Source organism: Arvicanthis niloticus, chromosome 2 (assembly GCF_011762505.2).
Source record: "Arvicanthis niloticus isolate mArvNil1 chromosome 2, mArvNil1.pat.X, whole genome shotgun sequence".
NCBI classification, from domain to species: domain Eukaryota; kingdom Metazoa; phylum Chordata; class Mammalia; order Rodentia; family Muridae; genus Arvicanthis; species Arvicanthis niloticus.
Window position 1 is genome coordinate 85,129,057 of NC_047659.1, and position 27,395 is coordinate 85,156,451.

Below are 27,395 nucleotides of genomic sequence, written 5' to 3' on the forward strand. Positions count from 1 at the left end.
CTAAGAGATATGGTAAATTAAATCCTACTTAAAGCTTCCCAATGCTTCCCAACCCAGGTCTGAAAATCTACATTCCTTCAAACAAAAACATGGTCAGGACTGTCAATATATCAATATCAGCAATACCCCAGTCCCTTGTACTGACTTCTGTCTTGGGGTTTCATTGCTGTGGAAAGACATAACCAAACCAACTCTTATAAATAAATAAATAAATAAATAAATAAATAAATAAATAAATAACAAAATGAAGAAACATGACCAGAACAACTCTTCTAAATGCAAACATTTAATTGGAGCTGGCTTACGGTTTCAGAGGTTCAGTCTATTATCATCATGGCAGGAAGCATGGCAAACTCGAGGCAGACATGGTGCTGCAGAAGGAAATGAATGTTCTGCATCTTGATCCAGAAGCATGCAGAAGGAGAATGACTCTTCTCTACTGGGTGAGAGTTGAACATTAGGAACACTCAAAGCCTGCCTACACAATGACACACTTCCTCCAACAAGGCCATACCTACTAGTAGCACTTCCCATGGTCTAAGCAAAACCAAAATTATGATCTCCCATGGCAGATTAGTATCATCGGCTCTCTTTCTTACAGTTTTCTTCCAAAAAAATATATATATATATATATATACGCTATGCATAAAGCAAAATGACTTGTTTTTATTTTTACAGATTTTTGCATGAGTTAGCCCAGATTCCTAATTTTGCTGAACGTGCCCAGTGCATAATCTTCAGGGCTGTATTTTCTGAGGGTATCACATCCTTACATCGAAAAGTAGAGATTGTCACACGGGCCTCAAAGGTACGTCTGCTGTTTAAATGTTTGCTTTGCCATTATTGGTAGGAAATGAGGAAATGAGAGGTGACTTACTTGACATTGAGCATTATTCTAAGAGAGTTTGTCCTGTCCGAGTATGTGGAGGATGGAGAAGAAGGAAAAGGGGAGAGATGGACTGAAGAAGAGACAGAACAGTGGAAAGAAAGGCTTTTTACAGATTTCTTTTTTAAAAAAAAAGTCAGTATCTCATCATGTAAAAACTAGCACCAAAAATGAAAAGCAAAACAGCATAGCTTGATTCCTATTCAACTCTTCAAATCACAAACAGATTTTACTTGGAACCCATGCACATGAGCTTCTGAAATCTGTCTACATCATAAAATGAAGATTTTGGAGGCTTGAACTGTAATCATGAGTGAATGGTACATACATTTCTGTGTCCACTACACTCTGTGCTTGGTAAAGCTAAATTGTAACCCCCTGCCTTTTAACTAACACCCATGTTCTTAAGATCATGAGTCAAATATGTCCCACAAATCTGTAATATTTCAAGGTTTGTCAGGAAGCATGCCCCCCTCCCGAACACATACAAGATTTTTCAATGAAGAAAGAACAACCACTTCCAAAATATGATGCACACACTAATAACCCCTGAAAGATTAGGGAAGAAGTCTACCTAGTTCTAAAGTTTATTATTATCATTTTTATTATTCCTAAAATAAACGAAGATGAAGTAGGGCTGGCAAGATTCTCAGCATGTAAAGGCACCTGCCACAAGGCTGATGATCTGAGTTGGGTCTTTGGACTCAAAGCAAAGAACCAGTTTCTGCAAGTTGTCCTCTGACCTCCACAAGCTTGCACATACCCACAACCACCTGACATGTGCATGTCATGAATATGAAGCAAATTCCTAGAGAAGATACATTTTGAAAAAAATTTAATGAACATTACCCACCTCTGACCTTAAAGTTCATTATCATAATTCATGTCTGTGGACTACACTCATTCTTGCTACTGCTATCCTAAATTTGAATATACTCTTTGTATTTAGGTCCGTAGTCCCTAAAGGTATCCTGAAAAGATATTTGATCTCTTTCAGCTTTAGAAGTTATTAAAAATTAGCTACATTCTCTGTTATTAACCTATAAGTACTTTCTCAAGATTAAAACTGCCTATGATGAAAAATAAACACAAAGGTTCAGTCCTTATCATATCAGGTCATACCCTGCTTATAACTTTGTTGCACAAATAGTAAATTGTGGCTGTTTGTGATACACACACACACACACACACACACACACCAATATACTGCTGTGGTGAATGTATCTTGTATTTGCCAACTGTTAATACAACTAGTAACAAGCCTCTTAAGGGACTTGGTTACTTTAATGAGGGTTAGCTGTTGAGCAAATGTGACTATGTTTGCAGTTGAGACCATGATAACTGGTGTTTGCCATTGCAGGGCCTGTTGCACATGAAGAGTGTGAAGGATATCTTAGCTCTCATTCTGGCTTTTGGAAATTATATGAATGGAGGGAACAGGACTCGAGGGCAAGCAGACGGATATAGCTTAGAAATCCTGCCCAAACTCAAGGACGTCAAAAGCCGGGTAGTTATTTACTTCTCTGACTATCTATGTGCTATGGCTATTTTTCTTCTGAACCTATAACTTAAAACCAAATGTTACAGACTGACCCATTTATCTTACCTTTCCCCTGGTGGCAGTTGTTTAATCTGAAAGCATGTAGTTTTGGTTTTCCCTTTGTGCTTTCTATTGACTTGAAAACTTGAAAATGGTAGGATTTTCAGATCAGACCTCATGTTCAGTGATAAAATCCATTTTTTATTTTAGCTGTGACATCCACGATTATGTGTTGAACTGCTACTGCAATACAAGATAAAACAGCGTACTGTAGCAGTCATACCACAGAGGCTAGAATCTGTTTGGATTTAGTATTGGCCACTTGTAATTTACTCATTCTTGAGTGGCAGACACTGTTGAGTCTAGTATTTGAATTATTCTTTTGCCCACAACAATTGGGGCTGGGGTCTCCTGTCAACTCTCTGTGCCTGATTATCATTTGGCTCCACACCCCTGCAGAGCCACCTTTTTAGAAACAACCAGCCCATATCTGGGAGTCCCATGGGGGTAGGGGGGCGGCCAGGGAAGGGAAATACACTGGCAAATTAGAATTAGACCCCTGTGAACAGGACACAAAGGCTGCCTTGTGGGAGGGCCCACTCCCCCTGGCCTTCCAGGGTCATAAAGTGGCTTGGCTTCCCTTTTAAGCTGGTCCTGATTGTTTTTTTCACGCCATTAAGAGCACACATTTTCTGAGAAGTTGGAAGGGAGGGATGGTTTTCTCTTCTAGTATGCAGCTCCCCCCAGCATTTACCACCCCCTCCTGTCTTGGCAGCATGCCAGGAAATATTGGACAATGTTTTTTTTTTTGTTTGTTTTGTTTGTTTGCTTGCTTGCTTGTTTGTTTTCTGTTTGTACATTGGTCTCGGCTGTCATCTCAGAGGTCTCCTGGATTATCTGTCTTGTTTTATTATTTTTTCTCCCACAAATAATGATGTAGTGTCATTTATTTTTATAGCTGGAATTTTTTTTAAAAAATGGATTAAACTAGGAGGAAGGAAAATCTGGTCAGTCTATAACAGAAATATGACTCAGTCTCATAAATTATAAGTGCAGAGAACTGGGATCTCGGGTCTCAACTGGGAAGCATGCAGGGACTTCTGAGAACATCTGTCATTTGAGTTTCTCTTTAAAACCTAGGACAATGGGATGAATCTGGTGGACTATGTTGTGAAGTACTACCTGCGGTACTATGATCAGGTAGGAACCGGCACTGGGACAACTGTCGGGGTTTTCACCTCTAACGTATTGCTAGCATTCAAAAATTGGATACTGGCTATTTATGGAGGCATGGCTTTTTCTCCAGTGCAACACTGTATCTGAGAGCCCCAATGAAGATGAAGGGTACCCCAGGGTTTTAGAAAAAAGGAAGTGTCCAAAAGACACAAGGCTGCTGAATCTCAATCTACCGTAGAACACAGCTTCAGAAAGACCCCTCATGGCCCCATGACCACGTTATGGGCTTTTCTGAGCTCTAGATCCATTCAGGAGTTGCTTAGATATTGAACAACTCCGAGGAAATCTTTAAAACACTGTAGTTCTTTTTTTTTTTAAAGAAAAATGACTTATTAATCTATTTATTCATATTTTTATGCACATACATGTTTGCCTGTGTGAGTTTTTGTGTGTAGGAGGCTGCAGAGGCCAGAGGAGGTGTCAGATCCCCTGAAACTGCAGTTACAGCAATTGTGACCTGCTACATTGATGCTGGAAATCAAGCCTGGATGCTCTGTAAGAGCAGTGAACTCTCATAACTGCTGAGCTATCTCTCCAGCCTACTTATTTTTATTGGTTAGTTTGTTTGGGGGGACAAGGTCTCACTATATATATATCCCAGGCTGTCCCAAAACTTACTGTGTAACTGCACCCACACTAATAATAAAAATTCAATGCATCTGGGAACAAGTTAGAGATTCCAAAATCGAGAATGCAACAAAACAAGAACATTCTCTCTGCTTAGACTATATTTAAATTAGAATTAAGCACTTCCATGAGACTATTCCTGAACACAATTTCCCTTCTTCTTGAACTAAGAACAGAGAGTCCTCATTTTGTGAAGAACAAGGGATTGTTGTTAGTTGGTTTTTGATTTTTTTTTTAAAGCAATTGTTATAAAATGACAAACATCTCAAGAGAAAGTGTGGCAAGGACTACCATCCTTTAGCCCTGAAAGCAGAGCAAAGCTCCTGGGCAGGAACGAAAGTACAACCAAAATTCTAGTGCCTTATTCCCAGGTCTAATTCTGTCTAGCAGACAAGCTACAGTGCTCATGAACGCTTTAATAATTTCTCCCACCCTGCCTGATACTCAACCTGTGTATCTGCAACCAGGCTCATTGCACCCCACTTAACGTCTCCCTTCTTTCCGTCAAGCTGTCTCCGACAGCTGTGGAGATATCCACTCCTCAGTCGCCGTTTGCTTCCTGCCAGCTAAGTTGTTCCCAGGGTCACTCCATTTTGCTTTCCTGCTTAGCCCAGCTCATCGGGGCATTAAAGCGGCTCTCCCGGAGAATTCCTGTGCCTCCCAGCTCACATTGTCTCTAGATCTACCTGGCTCTAGGCAGTTCCCTCTAGACCAGTGGTGCTCAGCCGTCCTAATGTGGCCCTTTAATGCAGTTCCTCATGTTGTGGTGACCACCCCCCCCCAACCATAACATTATTTCACTGCTACTTCATAACTCTAGTTTTGCTACTGTTGCAAATTGTGATGTAAATATCTGACGTGCAGGATATGTGATATGGGACCCCTGTTGTAGAGAGTTGTACCACTCCAAATGGGTCATGACCCACAGCTTGAGGAATGAATGTTGCCCTCCACCATCTCACGGTCTTTTCTGTGTGCCTCCAATACAATGTTTGTACTCAAACAGAAATGGCTCTCTGCCTGAAGTGAATCAAGACCTGAGACTCGGTTGTCCACCCAAACAGGAACTATCTTTGTCTCAAGACTTTTTTTCTTTTAAGATTTATTTATTTTTATTTTACATCTATGAGGTTTGTCTGTCTGCATATCAGTATAGCATGTACATGCGTGACACCTGCAGAGGCCAGAAAATGGCATCAGCATCAGATTCCTAGATCTAGAGTTACAGGTTGTTATGAGCTGCTGTGTAGATGGTGGCAAGTAGATCCAGGTCCGCTGCAAGAGCAGCAAGTGCTCTTAATCACAGGGCCATCCCTCTAGCCTGCTGACTCCTGTCTTTTTATAAAATTTTGTTTTTCCTCTTAATATTCCCCTCAGGAAATAACATTTGGAGGTCTTAGGGAGAAAACTCACAATGACATATTATGGTCTTTTCAGGGAAGTACAGACCCATATAAAGAAATGATATAATTTAACATAAATAAAGATCATAGTAATGATCAACATGTATATCAAAAATGTCCAGCATCAAGAATTAGTAGTCACAGCCATGGTGAAATATGCTAACACACCCATTAGGATAGTCACTCTAGAATTAAAAAAAAAAAAATGTGTTGCCAAGGTTAGGGGCTTTTTAGAACCCCTGAGCATGGTTTCTGAGAATGTAAAAATGGTGCAGGTACTATGTAAATGACATTATGGACGATTCTCCAGGAATTAAAAACAACAGAATCCAACAGTCTTATAGGGGATGCCTTTTCTTAATTGATACATATGTGCTCACAAGCTTTCAGACCTCCTGTATCAAAAGGTCTGGAAATATGCATACATTTTCTAGGGATTTATAATTGAAGATAATTATAATAATTATGATAATTAGTAATAGCAATAGTAGGTATCCAGTGGATAACAATGAAGTCAAATGAATCATGTTAGAGTCATCAAATTGAATAGCATACTGCTATTGAAAGTGTTTAAGACACAATGTAGTGGCCCTGGAGAGTATTTTGTCTGTTTCTAAACTATATGCATGCACGAAGAACGCCACACACCTTTAATCCCATCAGAGAGACAGAGGCAAGTGAACCTCTGAGTTCCAGGCCAGTTTGATCTACAAAGTAAGTTGCAAGACAGCCAGGAGTATACAGAGAAACCCTGTCTCAAAAAACCAAGGAAAAATCATATGCATTATATGCATGTGTTTCAAATATGTCTCTCTCTCTGTGTATGTATGTATGTATGTATGTATGTATGTATGTATGTATATACGTATGTGTGTGTATGTGTGTGTCTTAGTCAGGTTTTATTCCTGCACAAACATCATGACCAAGAAGCAAGTTGGGAAAGAAAGGATTTATTCAGCTTACACTTCCATGTTGCTCTTCATCACCAGAGTTAGGACTGGAACTCAAGCAGGTCAGGAAGCAGGAAGTGATGCAGAGGCCATGGAGGAATGTTATTTACTGGCTTGCTTCCCCTGGCTTGTTCAGCTTGCTTTCTTATAGAACCCAGGACTATCAACCCAGGAATGGCACCACCCACAATGGGTCCTCCCACCTTTGATCACTAATTGGGAAAATACCTTACAGCTGGATCTCATGGAGGCATTTCCTCAAGAGAGTCTTGTTTGTCTGTGATTACTCCAGCTTGTGTCGTTGACACACAAAACCAGCCAGTTACACACACACACACACACACACACACACATAGATACACACTCAAATCCTGGAATGATATATAATAATGCATTTTCATTAATATTTTAGGATGTTGGGGCTATGATTCTTTTTAACCTTCAATTACTATGCATGATGAATGTGCATTTGTAAAAGTGGGAACCACAGTAAAGCCAATCACTTGGTTAATCTTTCATTGCCCTCCTTTCATAAGTATTTTCTTGCATCCTAATCCTTAAAGGAAATCTTCGAAGCTCTCACTTTGGAAGCCTGGGTGAAGATTCTTTAAAGGTCTCCAGCGATTCCTTTTACTTGTGCTGCGGATAGTGTAAAATCACCAATGATCCTGACTTTACTCCTTTGAGAGCCACAATTCGCTGTTGACTTTTTAGCGTCTCCCTCGGTGGTGTCCAAAACCATTAGCCACAGATTGTTAATGTAAACATCATCAAAATTGGCAGATGTAAAGAACTAGGTGTAAGGACGTAGGTGGTTTTGGTTTGTTTTGTTTTTGTGGAGTGTGAGAGAGAGATGTTGGGCTTCAGGAAAGCTAGCAGCAGCAGGCATGTCTGAGCATACTCCAAGTTCTGACAGCAGATACCTACAGAGCCGAATTACCTTGAGGAATACTGAGAGGTGACATTTTTAATTCCAATTGGGCAAGATCAAATTTGCCTCTATTCAGTGATCTATTCTTCATAGAAAGGCTGAAATTAGTCCATGGCATATGATCGTTGATGAATGCAGGATGCAATAGAGTTGCCTTTGTGGAGCAAAATATAGTAACTATAGTTGCAGATATAGATTAAGCCCCATCCACACTTGTGTAGTGCCCTCCCGGTGTTCACTAAAGAGCACAGAGCACTCAAGGCAAGTGTGGAGTTGTGCGATTTAGGAAGCTCCTTTTCCCTTGGGCAGAAGAACTGATGATGATGATGATGATGATGATGATGATGATGATGATGATGATGATGATGATGATTTTTTGTGGTCTGTGATGATTAGCAATGACCTGAGGAAAGGTGAGTTCTTTCAGCTTCCTGTTTCTTCTGCCTGGCATTGGGTCCAAGTATAGGTCTGTGTAGGCAGAAGAAAACCACACAGAGATAACGCCTTCTCAACTCTTAGTGCTTTGACTAGACAGACCTCTTACCAGGCTGACTCATCACCAACATTTTCTCTTATGTCGCCTTATGAAAAAACCTGAAGCCATGGTAGAGTCGGAGACACAGCTTAGGGAGTATTATAGCTGAATTCCTCCAGTGTGGGTCTCCATGAGTGCCTTAGATGGCTTTTCACGTCACATTCAGACTTGACATTCAGAGTACTTCAGTTGTTTTTAAAGTATAAAAATAAATATAGGAAGATTGAGAAATATGGGTGGATTAAGTACTGATAAAATAAGGGCAGCCACCTTCCCCAGACATCTAAATGAACCTGAAAGACTTAGAGCAGTGGTTCTCAAACTTCCTAGTGCTGCAACCCTTTAATACAGTTCTTCATGTTGTGGTGACCCCCAAATCATAAAATTATGTTGCTACTTCATAACTATAATTTTGCTACAGTTATGAATCATAAAGATCTGTGTTGTGTGATGGTCTTAAGTAACTCCTGTGAAAGGGTCATTCAATCCCCAAAGAGGTTGTGACCTACAGATTGAGAATTGCTGACTTAGATAGAGAATGGGTAAGGGTCCAGGCACTTCCTGAAACTATAGAAAAACATAGTCATAAATTACATGTCTGGTACTGTGGAGTGGTCAGCTCTAAGCAGGACTTCTGTATCACACTATATGCAGAAGACCTGCATAAGATCAAGACAGCCCACATTCCAGTGTGGATGGTGGAGGAGCTCAGAAAGTCCCATCCTTTACTGACAAGACACTTCTTCAGGGATGAAGCCACGGGGAGCCTGTCCACACTCCAGTAGATGACCCTCCCTGCTTTTGCACACAAGACAGTACTAAGTGGCCTCAGTATTCTTAAAAGGAAACATGAAAAGTTGGAAGAGAAAAAAAGTTATGGGAAAAGGGAAGTTTTTAAGGAGCATAGGAAGAGGGAATAAATTTGCTCAAACACACCTTGTACATGTAGGAAATTCTCAAAAACTAAATGTGCACACACACATACACACACATTATATATATTAAAATAGTTATGTGTCTTATGGTAAACTTGCTGACTTCACAGAGCAATATTTCATGAACTGTCTGCTGCGGTGCCTACCAACCCGAACCATTTATTGATATGTCAGATATTATATACTGTACCAAGTGTAAGAAAGAGTCCTTACACTGCTATGTTTATACTCCAGTGACACATCCTACATACAGTCTAAAGCTAAATCTCTAAAGTAATAGTAACAAGCGCTGTGGCGACAGGATGAGACACCCTTGGATAACACAGAGAAACACACAAGTTTGATGAGGTCCTAGAAAGCTTTGAGGAAGCACTGTTTGTGTCAATACTTGAAAGATGGGTATGAACAAGGAGCCATGAGGAAATTCTAGGGAGAGGAAAAAGAACAGCTTTGTAGGTAAAGGCCTAGAGGCAAGAGACTTGCTTGTTCTCTTGTTTCAGGAAAGCTTAGGGGTAGGACTTGAAGTTGGGGGAAGGTAGATCTAAAGCTGGTACTGTAGACAGAGGCCAGATCATAAAGTGCCTTGTAAAGCAGTTTTGGCATTTGGAGTTACTTCTAATGGCACTGGGAGAGATGGAATGCGAAGGGCCGCTGGCAAAGTCTTGTGTACAGAGAGAGAAACAAGCGAAGACTGTCTAAGACATGCAAGATAGAGCTTAAACAACTCAGGAGAAAAGAGCCTAGGCTACACAGGGTATTTAAGGTTCCCCTTAAGTTTCAGTATGCCTGAAGTGTTTGTCTCTTAAGATAACTCACAGCTCAGATCATCCATCAGATAGGGCCGTGGACCTTGTCAAAACTATACCCAACCATGCCTGCTGCAGATACCTCCTACAATAAGGAACAGCAGTTAGATGCACTTTACACACACACACACACACACACACACACACACACACACACACACACAGGTCATATTGTGTACACATTCGTCATAGCTTAAGCTGCAGAAGGGGTGAGTAAAGGAAGGGGTAGAATCTCCCATTCAGTGCCTTCTTGTCCCACACACACCCACTGGCACACCCCAAGATGAGTTATCTAATTGCTAGCATGTGTAACTCAAACGGACTTTCAGTGTAAGTACTTTCATGTGTTTCCCCTGTCTTTTTCCATGGGAATTGAGAGAAATAGATTAAAATATACCTGACAGTTTCCTCTTGCACTCATAAGGTAAGATTGAAATGCAGCCCAAGCCAGCACCATAGCAAATTTCAAGGCCAGGAAGACCAAAAAGATACCATAATGGAGTCAAAAGCTTCAAAACACAGGTCCTGGTTTAGAAAAGCAGTACCATGATTCCTTTTAACCATGTGATTGAACTTTTTTTTTTCCTCACTGATGCTTTGGAATGTCAACCAAAGTGACAAGAGGGAAGTAGAACATTCTCTTGCTTACCCTGTCTTTTAGGAAGCTGGAACAGACAAGAGTGTTTTCCCACTGCCTGAACCACAGGATTTCTTCCTGGCCTCCCAAGTCAAATTTGAAGACCTCATAAAGGATTTGAGAAAACTGAAGCGTCAACTAGAAGGTAATGGGGATTGTTATGATCATTGCAAGGGCGACTTCTTAGAGCAGTTTCATCTGATGGCTAGCTCATGGAGTGGATGCAGTGGAGATCCCTCATGGGCTCCTGTGGCCATCATGGACCATTCCTTCCCTGGGCAGTACCTGCATGCAGTAAATCCTCTGATTTCGACGTTGATCACTTGATATCTGTGTCTCGCCATATCGTCCTTTACTTCCATCTGCTCACCTGTTTGTGTTTGGAGGGGTTTGCAAGCACCCGTGTATGAGTGTGTGTGGACACCAGGCAACTGTGGTGTCAACTCTTGGGTATAGCTCATTTGTTGGTTTAGTTTTTTGTTTTGTCCTTGAGCCATGATTTCTCACTGGCCTAGAACTCTCCAAGTAGGCTACACTGGTTTGCAAACTAGCCCCAGAGGTCTGCTCGCCCTCCACCTCACCGTCCTAGGATTGTAAGTGCTCAACACCATACCTGCTTTTTAAAACCAGGTTCTGGGCTTCAACCTTGAGTCCTCATACTTACAAAGCAAGCACTTTCCCTACTCTTTTCCCAACTCCATAATTTCCTTGTTCTGATAGTCAGTAGTTAGAGCTTTAGTAATAATGGGTGCTTGTTGCAAGCATACCATTTTCTTATATTATTCTTAGAACAACCATAATAAGCAAGAACTATATTAATGTCATTTTAGAGATGAGAAAGTTGAGACATGGGGAAATTGTCTTTAGTCAGAGGCATGCGCCTTCTGCTTTGATCAGGCCTATCAAATAACACTTCATATATATTCTAAGCTTCTTTGACTATATATACACATATATATGTATATAGGTACATGTACACATATATGTATATATAAAGATATGTTCTTGTCACATATGCATATGTTCCATAACTCTGTTTATGATACAACTCTAATGATAATTAAAAACCCCATGTTAAATGTTCTATGTCAGTTAAATGTCCATTTTTAATAATGAAATCAAAAAGCCTGAGAGCTGCCCTGCCTCTTCTCTTTTCTTCTTTCTCCCCTCCCCTTCTCTCCCCTCCCCTTCCCTCTTTTTTCTTCCCTCCCCCCCCTTCTTTTGTTCTATCTTCTTTGTGTGTGTCTTTTTAGAAAGTGAAAGTATGTGTCTCTTGAGCAGGGATTTTCCTTTGGCATCTCTTGAGTCCTGTGTTTTCATTGTGGAGACATCTTTTTGTCTAGGAGTATAAAACCTAGCCTTGGCACTGTTGTGAACTAATGGAGACTCTAGGGAGTGTGTTAATGTGGAAATAGCGACCCCCTCCCGCCCCCAGGTGCCAGAAGGAAAGCTTGAGGAAATAAAGAGTTTCAACCAGGAGTAGTTTTGCACTAAAACATAAAATAAACATTAAAAAATGTTTATTGTGAAAGATTGCTTCAATACTCCACTCTTCAGGTTGAGACCTGCCTGGCCATGGAAGCAACGTGGGAGCAAGGTGCCCATAGGACCAGGGGGAGTTTTTTTATTTTTACTTTGGGCATAAAACTTGTTCAAGTATGGATAGTGGTTATACTTTTAACATTGTAAATTATTCTTAAAGGAGCATTCTGGTTCCTTCCCACACCCACTCCCATTGTTGATGGTGTTGAGAGAATGAATTCAACCGAGTGGACCCTTCATACAGAGATATTATATATAAACTTTGGGTTCATCTGTAAGAACCTGACAGCTTTATCTTTATCTCTGATATTTTGTATTGCTCAATTTGTGCTGTAATAAAAACAGAATAAGAAAGCCATCTCATGGAGTCTTCTCTGTACTTTTTCAGGGGTAGACTTACGAGGCAGAGCACCCTCATGGATGGCAGCAAATGTCTTATAGTACAGAATAGGGATCCAAGAGAGAGGCCATCTCTTAGAGTCACTTCTTAGTTCTGTCTCTCTGCCCATTGTAAGGCCCTTGACCTGACCCTTCAGAGATGTTTGAGAAGAAACTCGATCTCTGTTTGATGGTACCCTCTCCTGCCAGGGGCCATCTTCTCAGACATCGTCATGGCTGCCTTTGTCTGTATGAGCTTGATGTTGAATAGCAAAGGGATGGGAGGAGGTTTCCCAGGGCACCTCATTTGTCTAAGGATGCTGCTGAGTGTCACCTTGGCCTCTCTTGACATTCCCCTGAGTCACTCCAAGGAGCCCCAAGAGCTTTTGGAGCCAGGAGACCAACTTTTGGAAGGAAGACTGAGCATCACATGGGTTATTTCCCTTCCCTAAACTGTGCTTCTCCCAGACACATGAAGTCCCCCAAACACCAAGGAGGGAACACCACCCCCACCCCACACACATTGAATATTTAAACAAAAATGCCCTGCTAATCTTTAGAGATGCCAGTGTTTCTAACACATGAAAGGTACCCAGTAAATATTTAAAGAAAACACAGAGCCTGGTTTCTCTAATGAATTTCTTTTTCTTCTAAATAGCATCTGGCGAGATGGCGAGGATCAAGGCGGTCCGTTTCATCTCTAGTCCCCATTCAGTTTCACCTCCCTTTCCATAAGGCCTTGGTGTGAACCCAGATTGAATGTTTAATTGAGGAGGACATAATTTTCACACATACAGCAAAGATTTGATGAGGCTTTGAGGTTTATTGTAGCCATTAAAATGTCGTAGCTGCTGGCAAAATCCCAGAAAATGTCTAAAGCTAAACCAGATGTGATTAGCAAGTTTCAAGTGGTGTCGGGCTCCAGGTCTCTGGACAGGCATGACACCACATTTTAGAAGAAAATAATGTTTAGTAGCATCAACCACACCTTGCCAGAAAAGATGTGAATTTACCCTACGGCTGGTGGGCATACAAATATCACTAACGTGGGTCTCAGAAGTAGTCAATAAAATTCTTCCTGAAAGACAAGACCCATTTTTGTGTGTGTGTGAAGTAAACATAGAGGAATTGATAATAGCCTCAACCGAAATGTATTGTGCGATTATTATTCTCAGATTCTTTTCATAATCTCTTAGTCCTTATAGTCCTTTGGCATCAGTATTACTTTTGACTTCTCCCAAGATAAACTGAAGTTCTCGGTGTTAAAGTAGTTTGCTGTTGGCTCACAGGTAAGGATCCAGCCATATTTGAAACTGAATATAATGCTAGGATATGGCTTGGGTCCTCTCCACATCCTCCCTGTGGCCTGTGTTATACATTCATGTCCCAGCTCTACCTTCACCGACTGGAGAACTCAGGTTCCTCCTGTTAATGATGGGTGACACAGCCCATGGGCACTGTCTGAGACAGAGACATACTCAATGTTGTCTCCACAGCCTGCATCCTTAATTTTCCATGTCTTCTTTATTTGCATTGAACAACCTGGCTCCCACCCAAAATCCATTTCTCTCACACAACCATTTCTTTAGATGTCTCTAAAAAGAGTTTCTGAATTATTTTCTTTATTGTGTGCATTTCCCTACCCTAGACTCCCACATGGATGTGAAAGCCTGTCAAACTCCACCCCTACTACCACAGTTGGTGACTCTTTATTTTCTTACTTGTTTACATTTTCAGCATGTAAGATGGCAAAGATTTTTCTTATATATGTGTTGTAGATACATAAAATGTGTGGTGGAAATTCATGTTAATAAGGATATCTTGCCCTGAATTTCGTATTTTTCACTATAAATGTTTAGGGAAGCTTAAAACAAGAAGGATTCAGGCCGTGGAGTCAGATGTGTACATTTTATTGGTTTGGTTAAGGTAAAATCTTAGTAAGCAGTATAGCTATAAAAAAGTCACCTACAGATGGGTCAATGGTTGTGTATATGACTCGCATCAAAAGGCCCTGGGCTCAATCTTCAACCAACACTCACATGCATAAACAAGAAATTAACTAAAATACTCTCTTTCAGCTAGGTATGGTGGCTCATGCTTGTAATGTTAGCACTTTGGAAGATTAGAGAGGGGAATTGTCTCAAGTTCCAGTCTAGCTTGGGCCATACAATGAGACATCATCAAGAAAAAAAAAAAAAAGAAAAGAAAACTAGACCCACTTAATTTTCTTACTGGGAAATCTGGATATATAGCACCTGCATAATAGGAAACAATGAATAAATGGTTCCTTTGATAACGACAATTAGAGATACATCCCTTTTACTGTTATGACTATAACCTATAGAGTAGGTCCCTGCTACTCAGTGGCCAGCTGGCTGTGACTAGGGAGTATCTTATTCCCAGACGAACGTCCTTCCTTTGTGAAGAAAGAGCTAACTCGTGACGTTGATAAACACATACTTGGTTTATTCCACATTTCTTACTCAGACAATGGTTTTGATTTCCTCAGTACTATTACATTATAGGAAATCATTGAGAAATGGCAAGTGCCCGTGATCTTTCTTAGTCCTTGACCTTGTCTGTTGGCCAGAACTCTCAAGGTATTCTTACCACCTCATATGTGGTAGGTGAAATAATGCCTCACCCATCAACCTCAAAAAAAAAAAAAAAAAAAACCAGTTCCTAGAATCCATGATTATGTTACCTTACATGGGAAGAGGGACTGTGCGGATGCTGACATGGGGAGATTATTCAGGCCTGGCCAAGTGGAACTAATCTAATCACATGAATCTTTAAAATGAATCTTTAAAAGCTGAAAGCTTTCCCTGGCTGTGATCAGAGGGAAACATAACTACAGAAGAATGATCAGAGGGATGCAATATTGCTGGCTTTGACAGTGGAGGAAACGGGCAGTGGGCCAAGGAATGTATGAAGCCTGTGGAATGGGGAAAAGCAAGGAGCAGTCTCTTCCTAGAGCTAGCAGGGAATATAGCCTGTCAAAGCCTTGATTTTAGCATAGCTGAGGGTAAGGCGTGTGACCAACTTCTACCACGCAGAACCGTAAGATGTATTTTGGTGTCTTATGCCATTTATTATCTGTGCTAATTTGTTATAAACTGGAAAAAATGCATCATGGCATGGATCCTCTCTCTGATTGTAGCTGATACATCCAACCCTACACCCATGCATGTGTGTGTGCGCACACACACACACAATTATGAACACTCACAACCTAATGGAGGTTATATTTTGTAGGATTCCCCAAGCAGAAGCATCAATAATGTTGGGTGAAATGTGAGTTATTTATTTATTTTTTTAAGTCTGTAGGACAGATACATATCAAAAATTTTAATTACATTTTTTTTGGTGTGTGTGAGTACATGTATGCATTCAAGAGTACACATGTTAAGGCCAGAGGACAACTCAAAAGACCTGGTTCTTTCATTCTACCATGTAAGTCCCTAGGATCAAACTTGGCTCATCAAACTTGGTGACAAATACTTTACCTGCTGGGACATTTATTGAACACTAAATAAATATTAAAATGCTATATATTAAAATCATACCATGGAGGCTGGGAAGATGGCTCAGTGGTGGCTGCCCTTCCAGACGACTCACCTGAACTCATGCGACAGCTCCACTGTGTAACACCAGTCCCAGGGTAGTCATCCCTCTCTTCCGGCCTCCTATGGCTCTGTACACACAAGATGCACAGACATACATGCAGGGAAGAAAGCCATACACATCAAATAAACATTTTAAAAATCATATTACATAGGTCCATTGTGTGCATGAGACAATTGGAGGTACTTGGAAGCTTTTAAATTTTGAAATAAATAAGATTTAACTCTGTTTAAACAGTGTCTGTCAGTTTAAAGAATGAAATAGCAGTTTTCTTCTTTTCTTTACGTATCATGTAGTATTTTACAAAATGCATCTACTAAGTGCAGCTTGTGAAAATGAAGTAATGGTATTTTCTTGGTTGGGATTTTATTGGTATGAATAGATGCCATGATCACAGCAACTCTTACAAAGGAAAACGTTTGAGGCTGGCTTACAGTTTAGACATTTAGTCCATTATCATCATGGCAGGAAGCATGGCAGCACAGAGGTAGACATGGTGCTGAACTTGTAGCTGAGAGTTCCATATCTGGATTTGCAGGCAACAGGAAGAGAGAGTGACACTGGGCCTGGCTTGAGCATTTGAAACCTCAGAGACAGCCTGCATAAGACACACTTCCTCCAACAAGGCCACACCTCCTAATAGTGCCACTCCCTATGAGCCTATGGGAACCATTTTTATTTGAACCACCACAGAATTACTATCAAACTTTCAAGGTAACTACACAGTTGCTGGTAAATGACCATTACTGTGTGATCCTAATAGGCGGTACTGTGTGATCAGTGCTAGCTAGCACTTGCTCACACCATTGATTTTGGCACTGCAGGAAACATGCCACCTTTGTTGAGTTTTTCATCCACATAGACAAGCACATCTTCCTTGATGCCTTGATGTCTCAAGTTCAAGCTAAATGATACCAGTGGTCTCTGGGATTTAAGGTGGGATGCACTCACCTCAAATACACATTTCTTTGATGTGATCCTGTGATAGTATTTTGTCATGGGAAAAATTTACTCTACTTATGAAATGAGCAAGCTGGATTAATTTTCAAATCAGAAACTGAGATAGGAATTCTTTGGGTCGATATTGAAAAGCCCGCACATCCTTGAAAGGTCATCTAAAACTAAAAGTACTTTGCCTTTCTAGCTAAAAGTCGTCATTTAACATTCCCTCTCATTAAGATTGAGCTTTATAATAAATGAGATCTTTATCAAATCTTTCCTTGAAAGCAAAGCAGTATTAGCATGGTCGGTCCTGTGCCTGGACAATGTCAGTCCTGGTTAACCACAGTACAAGATGCTCAGGTTTGTAGATGTTGGCAGAGATACAAGTTTGCATATATAACCTTCATGGTGTTCCTGACTGGATCTTTTCCTCTAAATATTTAAAAATATATATGTGAACATCCTCTCTTATGTTCCATTTAGATATATTTAGAAATACACTTAGATGGCTATGGAAAAGCAAGAATACGTTGACCTTTTTACTTTCAGGTCTTGCTCTACAAATATTTATGCTGGAAATGTTTGTCCTCATGTGCTAATGTTTCTAAGGCTTTCCTAAATGAGATGTTTGGTGAAACACATAGGCCGGGCCTTCAGTGAACACTACAAACACTTAATCTAATATTGAAAGTGGAAACCTCTCTATGCTTATTCAAATTGTAGTTACCCCATTGATGGGCATTGTTATTTTCATAATTGTGTGTGTGTGTTGTGTGTGTGTGTGTGTGCACATGTATGTGCACATGAATATAGAGGCCAGAGGTGAATGTCAGGCATCCTCCTCTATCACTTACATTCTCACAGAGCCTGGAAGTATCCAATTTGGTTAGAATGCTCGAGCAGCAAACACCGATGATCCTTCTGTCCCTTCCTTCTCGGTGCCAAGATTAGAGGCATGTGTTTTGTTTGTTTTCTTAATTGAAATAAGATTTTTTAAAAATACAGTATATTCTGATTACAGTGTCCCCTCCCCCAACTCCTCCCAGATCCTTCCCACTTACCCACTCACCCAAATTCACACGCTTTCTGTCTCTCATTAGAATATAAACAGACATCTAGGAAATAAAAACAATGATAATAATGCAGTCCAGAAAAGGTCAACGCAAGTAAACAAAAGAGGCAAAAAAAAAAAAAAAAAAAAAAAAAAAAAGCACAAGAAACACATAGGCTCTGAGACACACACGTTTGCACACAGAGAAAACCCATAAAGACAAAATACGAAACCATAATACAGAAGGAAAAAATCTATAAGGTAAAAGGGAAAAATGCCAAAACAAAGTATAGCAAGGGGAAAATAGAACCCTATAAACATACAGCTGAGTTTGGTTTGTATCGGCATCTACTGCTGGGTATGGGGCCTGTCCTAAAGTGAGTTTGTACAACTTCTGACTTGGAGAAAACTAGCTTTTTCTTTGTGAGTAGTTATCAGTTAGGGATAGCTTCTGGGTTAGGAATGAGGTCTTGTGTCCACTTCCCCTGTCAGCATTAGGACTTCATCTGGCCTAGGCCTGTCTAGTCTCTGTCTGGCTTTTTTCACCTGGGTGCTAGTTATTGAATTCAGGTCCCCTTGTTTGTGTGGTGAACATTTTGCTGACCAAGCCGTCTTCCAAGTCCCATCCAATTATAGGCATTTTAGTTCTTGTGTACTTATTTTTTGTGCCAACCAAGTTAGCTCAGCACTACTAGTTAAGCCTCTGTTTGCACAAGCCTAGAACCTTCTACCTCAAAATCTTAATTTTAAGTGGATATAAGTACATATAAGTGAAACTCAATTTCAAGAAAGCCTTGAGGGTCTTTTAAACTATAGTCAATACATCATCATATAAAATGGTAGGTGATTCCATTCATACAGCTCTGTATTTTCCCAAGGGTCACCATATGGTTAAACAAGGCTCATATAATTTTAAACATGGCATATAACTATTAACACAGGCATAGAATGGTATAGTAGACATAGTTTAATTCTTTGAATGTGTATATGTGACTTTTATACTTAAACTTAGTGTTTGTCTGCTTGTTTGTTTGTTTGTTTGTTTGTTTTTCCAAGACAGGGTCTCTCTGTGTAGGCCTGGCTGTCCTGGAACTCTGTTGACCAGATAGTCCTCCACAGATTCACTTGCCTCTGAAACCTGAGTGCTGGGATTAAAGTCATAGACCATCACCACCCAGTTTATCACTTAGTTTAAAAGTATATATTATTGTCTACTCTCAGTGGATAGAATAGTTAGGTTAAAGATTTGGTAAAGGTTAAAAATGTTATTTTAAATATTAATTCGCCAAATCAGCAAAAACACTTACATGCTGGGAAAACTCCTATTCGACAGCATGGGTAAACAGTAAACTAACTGTCAACTGTCCTACAAGGTAGAAACCATCATTTCATTACCAGAGAGCTATGAAAGGATCTGATTCTGGGGCGAGTATCACTCCCAGTGCTGATTACTGTGCCCACTTTATCAGTCAGACATAAGGAAAGACTCAAAGCATTTTGAGAAGTGTACGTTCTGATCTCCATATGTGGCCAGCCTCTGAATGCTCACAGAGACAAGCTCTCCCACTAGGCAGAAGGTACTAGTTGTGGGAAACAAAAGGTCCAGTAGACAAGGAAGGTGAAGTGTCGCCAGGATAGATTAAGAGCTCAGGATCACGGGCATGTACAGAGAGAAAAACCTTCCAGGCTAGGTCACAACCATGGAGTTAGGAAGAATATTCTTAAGAAGTGTTTAGTTAATTCATCTGGTGTGCCTGAATGGCATAATTGGGACAAAATAGTGCTTAATCACCAATAAGTGGAAATTCATTTAATGATAAGCACATGGGGGAAAAGCAGTTTGTGACAAAAGCTTCAGTTGTAATGATGATAGAACTCTGGATGGTGGAGGTAGAGGAGAGAGTGAAGGGTAGAGAACAGCATCATTTACTTTCCACAAAGAAAATTTTAAAAGTGTCACTAGTGGTACTGTGAAATTCCAAAATGGTTATTTTAAATTGGTGAAAAGCCATGCCACTGAAGAGACAAGACTAAGAGGCTAAAGAAGGAGAGATGCTGCCCTTTGCCTGCATGGCATTTGTTATATAAACTAAGTGTGTATACACCTTCTATACACAGCTATACACAGCCCTTCCCCATGAATAACATACACGAGTTCACTCATATGTGATAGCTATGGTTCAATGGTGCATTGGTCCTGCCACCTACTGACCGCAGGATAAGTTATCCAAGTTTGACACATTCCTGCTAGCCTCTGTGCAGCCCAGCTGAAAAGGTGAAGATATCATATTCCTCTACCCAGCTCAGCTCGGGCAAGTACTGGAAGGTTCAGTGTAAGGAGCATGGTGAGAAACTACAGCAAATATCAGCTGGGGGTAGTTCTTACAAGAGACGTGGGCAGATGATCCACTCGGACACGTTTGGCTCATTTATCACCTTTGAGGAAGCTCCAGAAGATCCGAGTTGAATGATTATTGACCATGCCTAATTTATTAGCTCCTTGCTTCTTTGTAGCCCATTTGTCCATGGCAGAAGTTTATTAAGTATGAACTCTGGTACAAGACTGGATACATTAGTCAGAGTCCTGACCATGTTGCCATGGTGTTAAAAATATTTAGTCTTGCAAGCAAAGTCTTAGAAATAATTAAAAAAAAAAAACTTTGATATGATTTATTTTTGTAAAATGGTTTCAACAAAACAGGCCTTAAGGAACTGGGATAAATGTTTCAGAAAGGCTGGGGGTATTACAAAAAAAAGTTAAACGGCACTGTGATTTTTCAGGCGAAGCATCCAATCAAGTGTGGCATGATGGGTAAAGGTCACACATTTCCCGAGTGGAATGCCTTCAAAGATGAATTATGCAGAGAGGAGAAGGGATGCAGAGACTGAGGCTTGACTTGACCATTAAATTAATGGAAGAAGTGTGTGTTCTCCTTTGGAGCCATGACTGTGCCATCTCCAGGTGGTAGGCATGAGTAGGTTGGGTTCTGCTGTCCTGGCTGCCTCCTCCCAGTTTGCATTGTTTGACTCCATGTTTATAAAGCAGCATGAGTAAGAGAATTTAGTTGTTTCTTTGTTTCTTTGGTTTTCTCTGATAAGCATAAAAAAATAAGAGCTTCTTCTTTTCTTCTTCTTCTTCTTTTTTTTTTTTTTTTTTTGGAAAAGTCTGAGTCAGAAGTCCCGAGTTAAAATCTTTGATTTATAAACTGTGTAACCCTTGGCATGTCATTGGGTTTCCTCACCTTCCAGTATCCAAGAACTTAAATTAAGGCACTACTACTCACTCCCATGAGTTCTGTAGAGTTTACAGGAGAATATAAAGGCAATCCCTAAGTATAGTGTGAGCACAATAGATCCTATCTTCTCCTTTCCTTGTGCCTTTGCATCTGAACTTCAGTCCATCCATGGGCTCTATTCACACCCACCTTCAAAATGCCTTGGCTTCTTCCGTTACTTCCATCCTTGCACAGCACATCCTCAGTTGGCTGAAATACTCCTAATGCATTTCCCTGTTTCCACTCCCAACCTCCTCATTCAGTTACCACCCACCAGACATCTTACCAGAACTTGGGTACTTGTTCTCAACATCAGATCCAATCTCATAGCCAGAGACTCCAGATGCTACCTTCACGTCCTCTATCTAGTCCCTCCCACTTTAGCCACATAATACTTCTTTTGGTTCCAACCTGATGAACCTTATCTCTACTTCAGGACCTTTGCAGTAGCTATTCCCTTCAGCTACAAGGCTCCATGACTTGAGCTTTCTCTGCCTACCCAGGCCTAGGAGTCACTTTGAATTCAAAAATGTTTATTGCAGCTCTCTATTTTGATGTTACTCTTAATTTCTGTTTATTTTCTGTAAATTTACCTTCTTCTGTCATCCACTTCTATTGTAGGTATATATTTAACATGGAATTTTCAGTTTATTTGTATTATGCCCAACAGGACATGCCATATGCTCACTGTTCACTCTGTATTTGCTTAGTAAATGGATAATCAGACAAATCAATAATGATAGAAATGATTCAATTTCAATAATTTCTGGTTTTGACACAATCAAGAGTGATTTGGGGAAAGGGGAACCTCAGTTGAGAAAATGTCCTCACCTGGTTGGCCCGTGGTCAAGCCTGTGGGCATTGATTAATGGCTGATGTGGGAGAGCCCAGCTCACCATAGGTGCTGCCATCCCTGGGATGGTGGTCCTGAGTTGTATAGGAAAGAAGGAGAAAGCCAGTAAGTAGTGTTCCTCCATGGATCACTGCTTCCGTTCCTGCCTCCAGGTTCCTGCCTTCACTTCCCTCAATAATTGGCTATGACCTGGAAGTTGAAGATGAGTTAAGTCCTTTCCTCTCCGAACTGCTTTTTACCATGGATTTTATTACACTAATAAAAAAGTTAACTAAGACAATTGCTAACTTTGGTCTCAGAGAGAAACTGGAACTTTCAGAGAGATTAATTTCTTAATGTCTAGTGATGTCAACAAACATCAGTGGCTCAACTCTTTGAAGAAACAGCCTTTAAAGCTGCTCAGTGATTGACAGACCAGCGAGATGGTGAGTCCTTCAGCTACTGACAGAAGACTGTTGATGTAGAAAGGCAAAACAGGTGTCATAAAAAGTTGCTAGGTAACTCTGAAGACACAGTCCAACTTTGATAATTATTAGATTGTTATTGCTCTTAGTGTAGTCTACAAAACGCTTATTCAGCAGTTTTTAAGACTTAAGTGACTTGGAATAACTGAAAACCCCAGGGCATTTGAAAGACAATTGTAAAATCTTATTAGGCTCAGATCTCAGGTACTCTTTATAAATGATTCTCAAAGATCTGTCTTGAATTCATCCATGCCTCAAGGATTCTTGATTTGATAGTCCCTAGAACTAGAACTCATATTCAGTGTAGTATCCAGTCAATGGGGCAAAAACTGGCCAAAGGAAGTACTCACAGTAAAGCAGACTTGTCTCCCTTACACTTTAGTCTAGAACCGGCTAAGAGAACATGACCTGCCAGTCTTCTGACAATGACACCTTTCCTTGACTGTGAATCAACTGTAGCCCTCCAGGGTTCCCTCCCACAGTCTGCACCCAGACCAGATCTTCCATCATTTCCCTTGTCCTTTTAAAGTGCGGGGATGACTCACAGTTACCACGCAAAACCTTCTAGATCTTTGTTCTTGTTCTCAACGTTTAAAATCTATCTTGTTCATAGCTATTTATTATTTTTTTTATTTTGGAATAATTTTAACGGATTAAAATGTAAACATTGCATAGATGTTATGGTGTGGCTCTCATAGAGCTCTCACTCAGCTTCCCCATCCGCATCACCGTGGATTGCGGTGGAGTGTTTTTCAGAACTAATACAATTCTATTAACTAGACTTTAGGGTTTCTGTGGAGCTCACTACTTTTTCCATCTGCTCCCTCTTCCTGTCCTGGGGTCGCTGCACTAAGCTGCTGTGGCTCCATGTTCTCCATGGTCTACAACTTATGTTTAACAATAGCATTTCGCCCTTTTCGTTTAAATGTATACAAGCAGAACTTTTACGCAGCCATATACCTGCAGTATTCCATCAAATAATTAAATTACATAAATTCCATAGAATGAAAAGCTAGCACAATCAAGTTTAGAAAGTCCACAGCTGCTCTTGACAGGGACAAACACAAAGGTGAGAGAACAGTAATACCAGACAGTGGCCTATGAGGTGCAAGGACTCCAGACAGCAGCCTGTGAGCTGCAAGCTTTTAACCTGAGTCAGTACTGGAAAAGGATCGTTAACTTGACAAGTCTTGTAAAATGAGAGTAAGGAGGTATCCATAAATGAGAGTAAGGAGGCATGATGGTTTAGGCACTCTTCACAGAAGTAGACCAAAGACTGAGACAGGAAGCAGTGAGACCAGGATCATGCAGCCAGGCCTGACACTCCAGTCTCTGTTGCCAAGCCAGTGCTCAAGCTACAGCCTCATAGACTTGTATCAGGTCCAAGTATTTTCTAAACAGAAGAAGATCTGTGGGCATTTGTGAATACCAAAACATTTTTCCACCCAAGTAAATTGTGTATCAAGGATCTCATGGAAGATTCACACTGCACAAGTGAAAGCTGCCTTTGTCAGAAAACCAAATGAGCAGTTAGAAGGAAACCTCTTTAGTCAGACCAAAGGGAAGGGGAGTATTAGTCCATGTCTTTCTTCCTGGGTTCTCCCCAAGGCTTCTTGGTTTTAGGTGGGCCATGGGCTGTGACTTACTTTTAGTTATCCATGGGAAGCTCAGTGGACCTAGATGGTAACTGGAAACCCTGGTTTTGATAGTTGTCTTGCCACTTAGAAACCTCACCTCTTACTAGGCCCCCAGTTTCCTATTTCAAATAAAGGGATCCCCATAATAACACTTGGAGGTTTGGCTGATGTTTCCCCAGGGCCTTTAAAGTCCCTGAGGCACATGCACGGGTGGCCCAGTTTTTTAAGCGCTTCCCTGGAGACTGTAGAAGTAAGGGCAGGATTATCACGCAGAGGCTGACACCCTGGGCTCAGACTCTGGCTCAGCTACTGATGATTTGTGTGACTTTTCTCACCCTAAGTTAAAAAATGGAAACCATAACAGGACCAAACTTAGTAGGTTCTCATGAAAAAAAAAAGAGAGAAAACCTAATGCAGAAATGTTTCTAGAGTCTTTGACAGTATGAGACAGAAACAGAAACATAAAGATGATCCACTCTGGACTGTAAAGGTTAAGGACTTGTAGTAGTGTGAAGGAATTAGACAAAGATGTGTATGTCCACATAAGATTGGAGGACCACACAGGATAGGTAATCACACCAACCATCCTTGCTACCTTTACAAAGAGGAAACAACCAGTGTAAATCTAGGGTGCTGAAATACACACAAAACCTGACCATTTGTGTTTTTAAATTACTTTTCTGTATTATTTTGATGGTTGTTACAAACATCATCGAGTCCCTCAGTATAAAAAAGAAAAATCTGCAGAGTAGGAGGACCTTGTTCAACCTTTTCAATGTGTTTATTTTTTCAGCAAATATTTATTCTAAGCACTGAGCTAACTGCTAATTTTAAATAAACTCACTGAAATATCAAGCCATTTAGAAACACATTTTAAGAACAAGTATTTTCCACACTTCTATGGAAGAAATTTACCTAGTTGTTTGCAGATTTTTTTTTTCTCCTGCTAGGAACAGGTTGGGATTGCTTGTAAGGGCAATAATTTAACTTCCGGATCTGACTAGGGTGGGAAAATACATGTCATATGCTGTGGTTTCTGTTTTGCAGCCTCGCAGATGCGTTTCTAAAACCCTCCCCAATTACAGCCACACAGAGAGCATCAGAAAATACTGCTACCTCTTGTTTCAAGTGACTCTGTAGCATGGAGTTGTTATGTTTTTTACAAATCAAAGACCATATTTCTCATTAGGTTGGGAACCCAATCCAAAATGGAATATTTTAAGTTCAGGATTACTTTCCAGATTAATAGTGTACATTTTAAAATTATTTTTCATCTTTAAATCCACTATAAAAATAATTGTAAACCACAATCCATAATGGTTAGTTCTTGGATGAACCAGCAAAACTAAGACAGCTAAGCAACAGCTTGCTCAATTGTACCACAAGTACTTGGTCATCTCTTGGACAGAGAGACAAATGCCTGGCACTCCCAGTACACCAGGAGAGAGCTTGGATGGTCCTCCTTTACTTTAAAATTTATGTTTTGTCTCATTAGCATAAGGGCCGATGTCTGATTCGGTGATCATTTCGGACTCTATTATATAACATCTAACCTTTCTCTAAGAATTCTGTTTATCATCAAATCAGCCGTCTCAGAGCCTCTGGTTCTCGCTAATACACACTACACAAATCAAATGTAACCACATAATAGCTTCTACTTAAAAGTCTCCCCAGCTCATCTCCTCTAAGTGGACGGACGCTGGGATGCAGACTACCAAGGGGTGTTGGACCTGCAGCTCTCCTTTTGCCATAACTCAAGAGCAAGGTAGGATCCATGACAGGTTTACAGGAGAACGTGCTTCAACCAGCTGAGGTCAGTGTCTGGAAGCTTCCCGTTGTACAGCAAGGGAGACCACTGGCCACTTGGTTACCCACTCTAAACTATTTCTGATCTTTAACGTTATTTTCAAACACATCCTGAGAAATCCTGACTCCCGGCAAATTGACAATGTGGCCCTCTTTATGTGAAGCCTTGTTTATAGGCCACAATTCTCCTGACAGATTTACAAGAGTCTGTGGAGTTTTAAAGGACGATTGCTTAACAAGCATTAAGTGAGACACATAGGACTGTGTAAATATTTTAGCTGGAATAGGGGATTTTTTAAAAAGGCCTGAGCCAAATATTGCATTAAATCTGACGACAGTGGCACATTGATCAGCAAGTGGCCAGCCTTGAGTTTCGCCAGCAGTTTCTGTAGCCAAGTCTAGATACCAAAATCCAGCCACCAAGCTAATGAAGTGTGTTTTTTAAAGTAACTTTCCACACACCCCTCCTCTGTTTTCTTCTGTGGCTTTCAGTCTTCTGACTTGTATTTCCTTTATGATCTGTTTAGATGTAAACACTTTGCCAGAGTAGAAAATTACAGTTAAAGTAAGTTCCTAGGAAGATGGAGACGCTGGGCTCTGAGGTCAGAAAAACCATGGAAGGCTTGCAACCATCCCACCCGAGCAATGTGGAAACAGGTTGCATTTTGCTATTAAGATTGGGTGCGTTACCCACTGGCTTCTCTGTAGCCAGCTGTCGTGCAGGGAGAGTCTCAAGATTAGTCTGGCTGCCTCATCCACCCCCTTGCTGACCTCCATGTAAGGAGAAAGCATCTTGCCCTCAAGATGTCTGTGTCTGTGCAATTGTGTTGTGTCAATGGAGTAATAACTGCCATAAAATAAGCCTTCTGACTTGGTAGACTGAGCAGGGAGCCCAGCGCATGGCTCTCCCATCTGTGTAATTTCCGTGAAAGTGAGCCTGACTCCGCCCTCCACGATTCTACCGGCAGCCTTGTGATATTTTACTCATGAACTAGCATTAACAATACGTACAGACTTGAAGTAATTCCAGTGGGCTGCCCCAAACTGCAGGCTCTGTTTCTCTTCCACAAATGGTTCAGTTTGCCACACATCCAAATCATTGTTTGATATTGTTCATTGGCCAATCGGACGGAACATCCTACATTTATGTGTTTATGAATATAGAAACGTATATTTGAGTAATAGTGTTTGATGTAAGTGTGTGTGTTACTATTGACAAAATTAAATGTCATTGGGATGCCATTTCTCTGCAAGAGAGCTGGTTTATTTAATAGACTTCAAAAACAATCTTATGCTTATTGTCGACTTTTATAGATTGCTAGTTATTGTCTGTCTGA

The 27,395-nt window shown here is 40.6% G+C and overlaps 1 protein-coding gene across 4 annotated transcripts in view; it reads left to right on the plus strand.

The window, feature by feature from the left end:
• Positions 1–27,395, plus strand: part of Fmn1 (formin 1) — a 381,486-nt gene that overhangs the window by 264,279 nt on the left and 89,812 nt on the right. For all 4 annotated transcript variants that reach the window (XM_076929458.1, XM_076929459.1, XM_034494159.2 and 1 more), the window contains 4 exons: positions 679–808; positions 2,247–2,393; positions 3,567–3,626; positions 10,511–10,631. In XM_076929458.1, the coding sequence (XP_076785573.1) occupies positions 679–808; positions 2,247–2,393; positions 3,567–3,626; positions 10,511–10,631 (458 nt within the window). The remainder of the gene's footprint in view (positions 1–678; positions 809–2,246; positions 2,394–3,566; positions 3,627–10,510; positions 10,632–27,395) is intronic.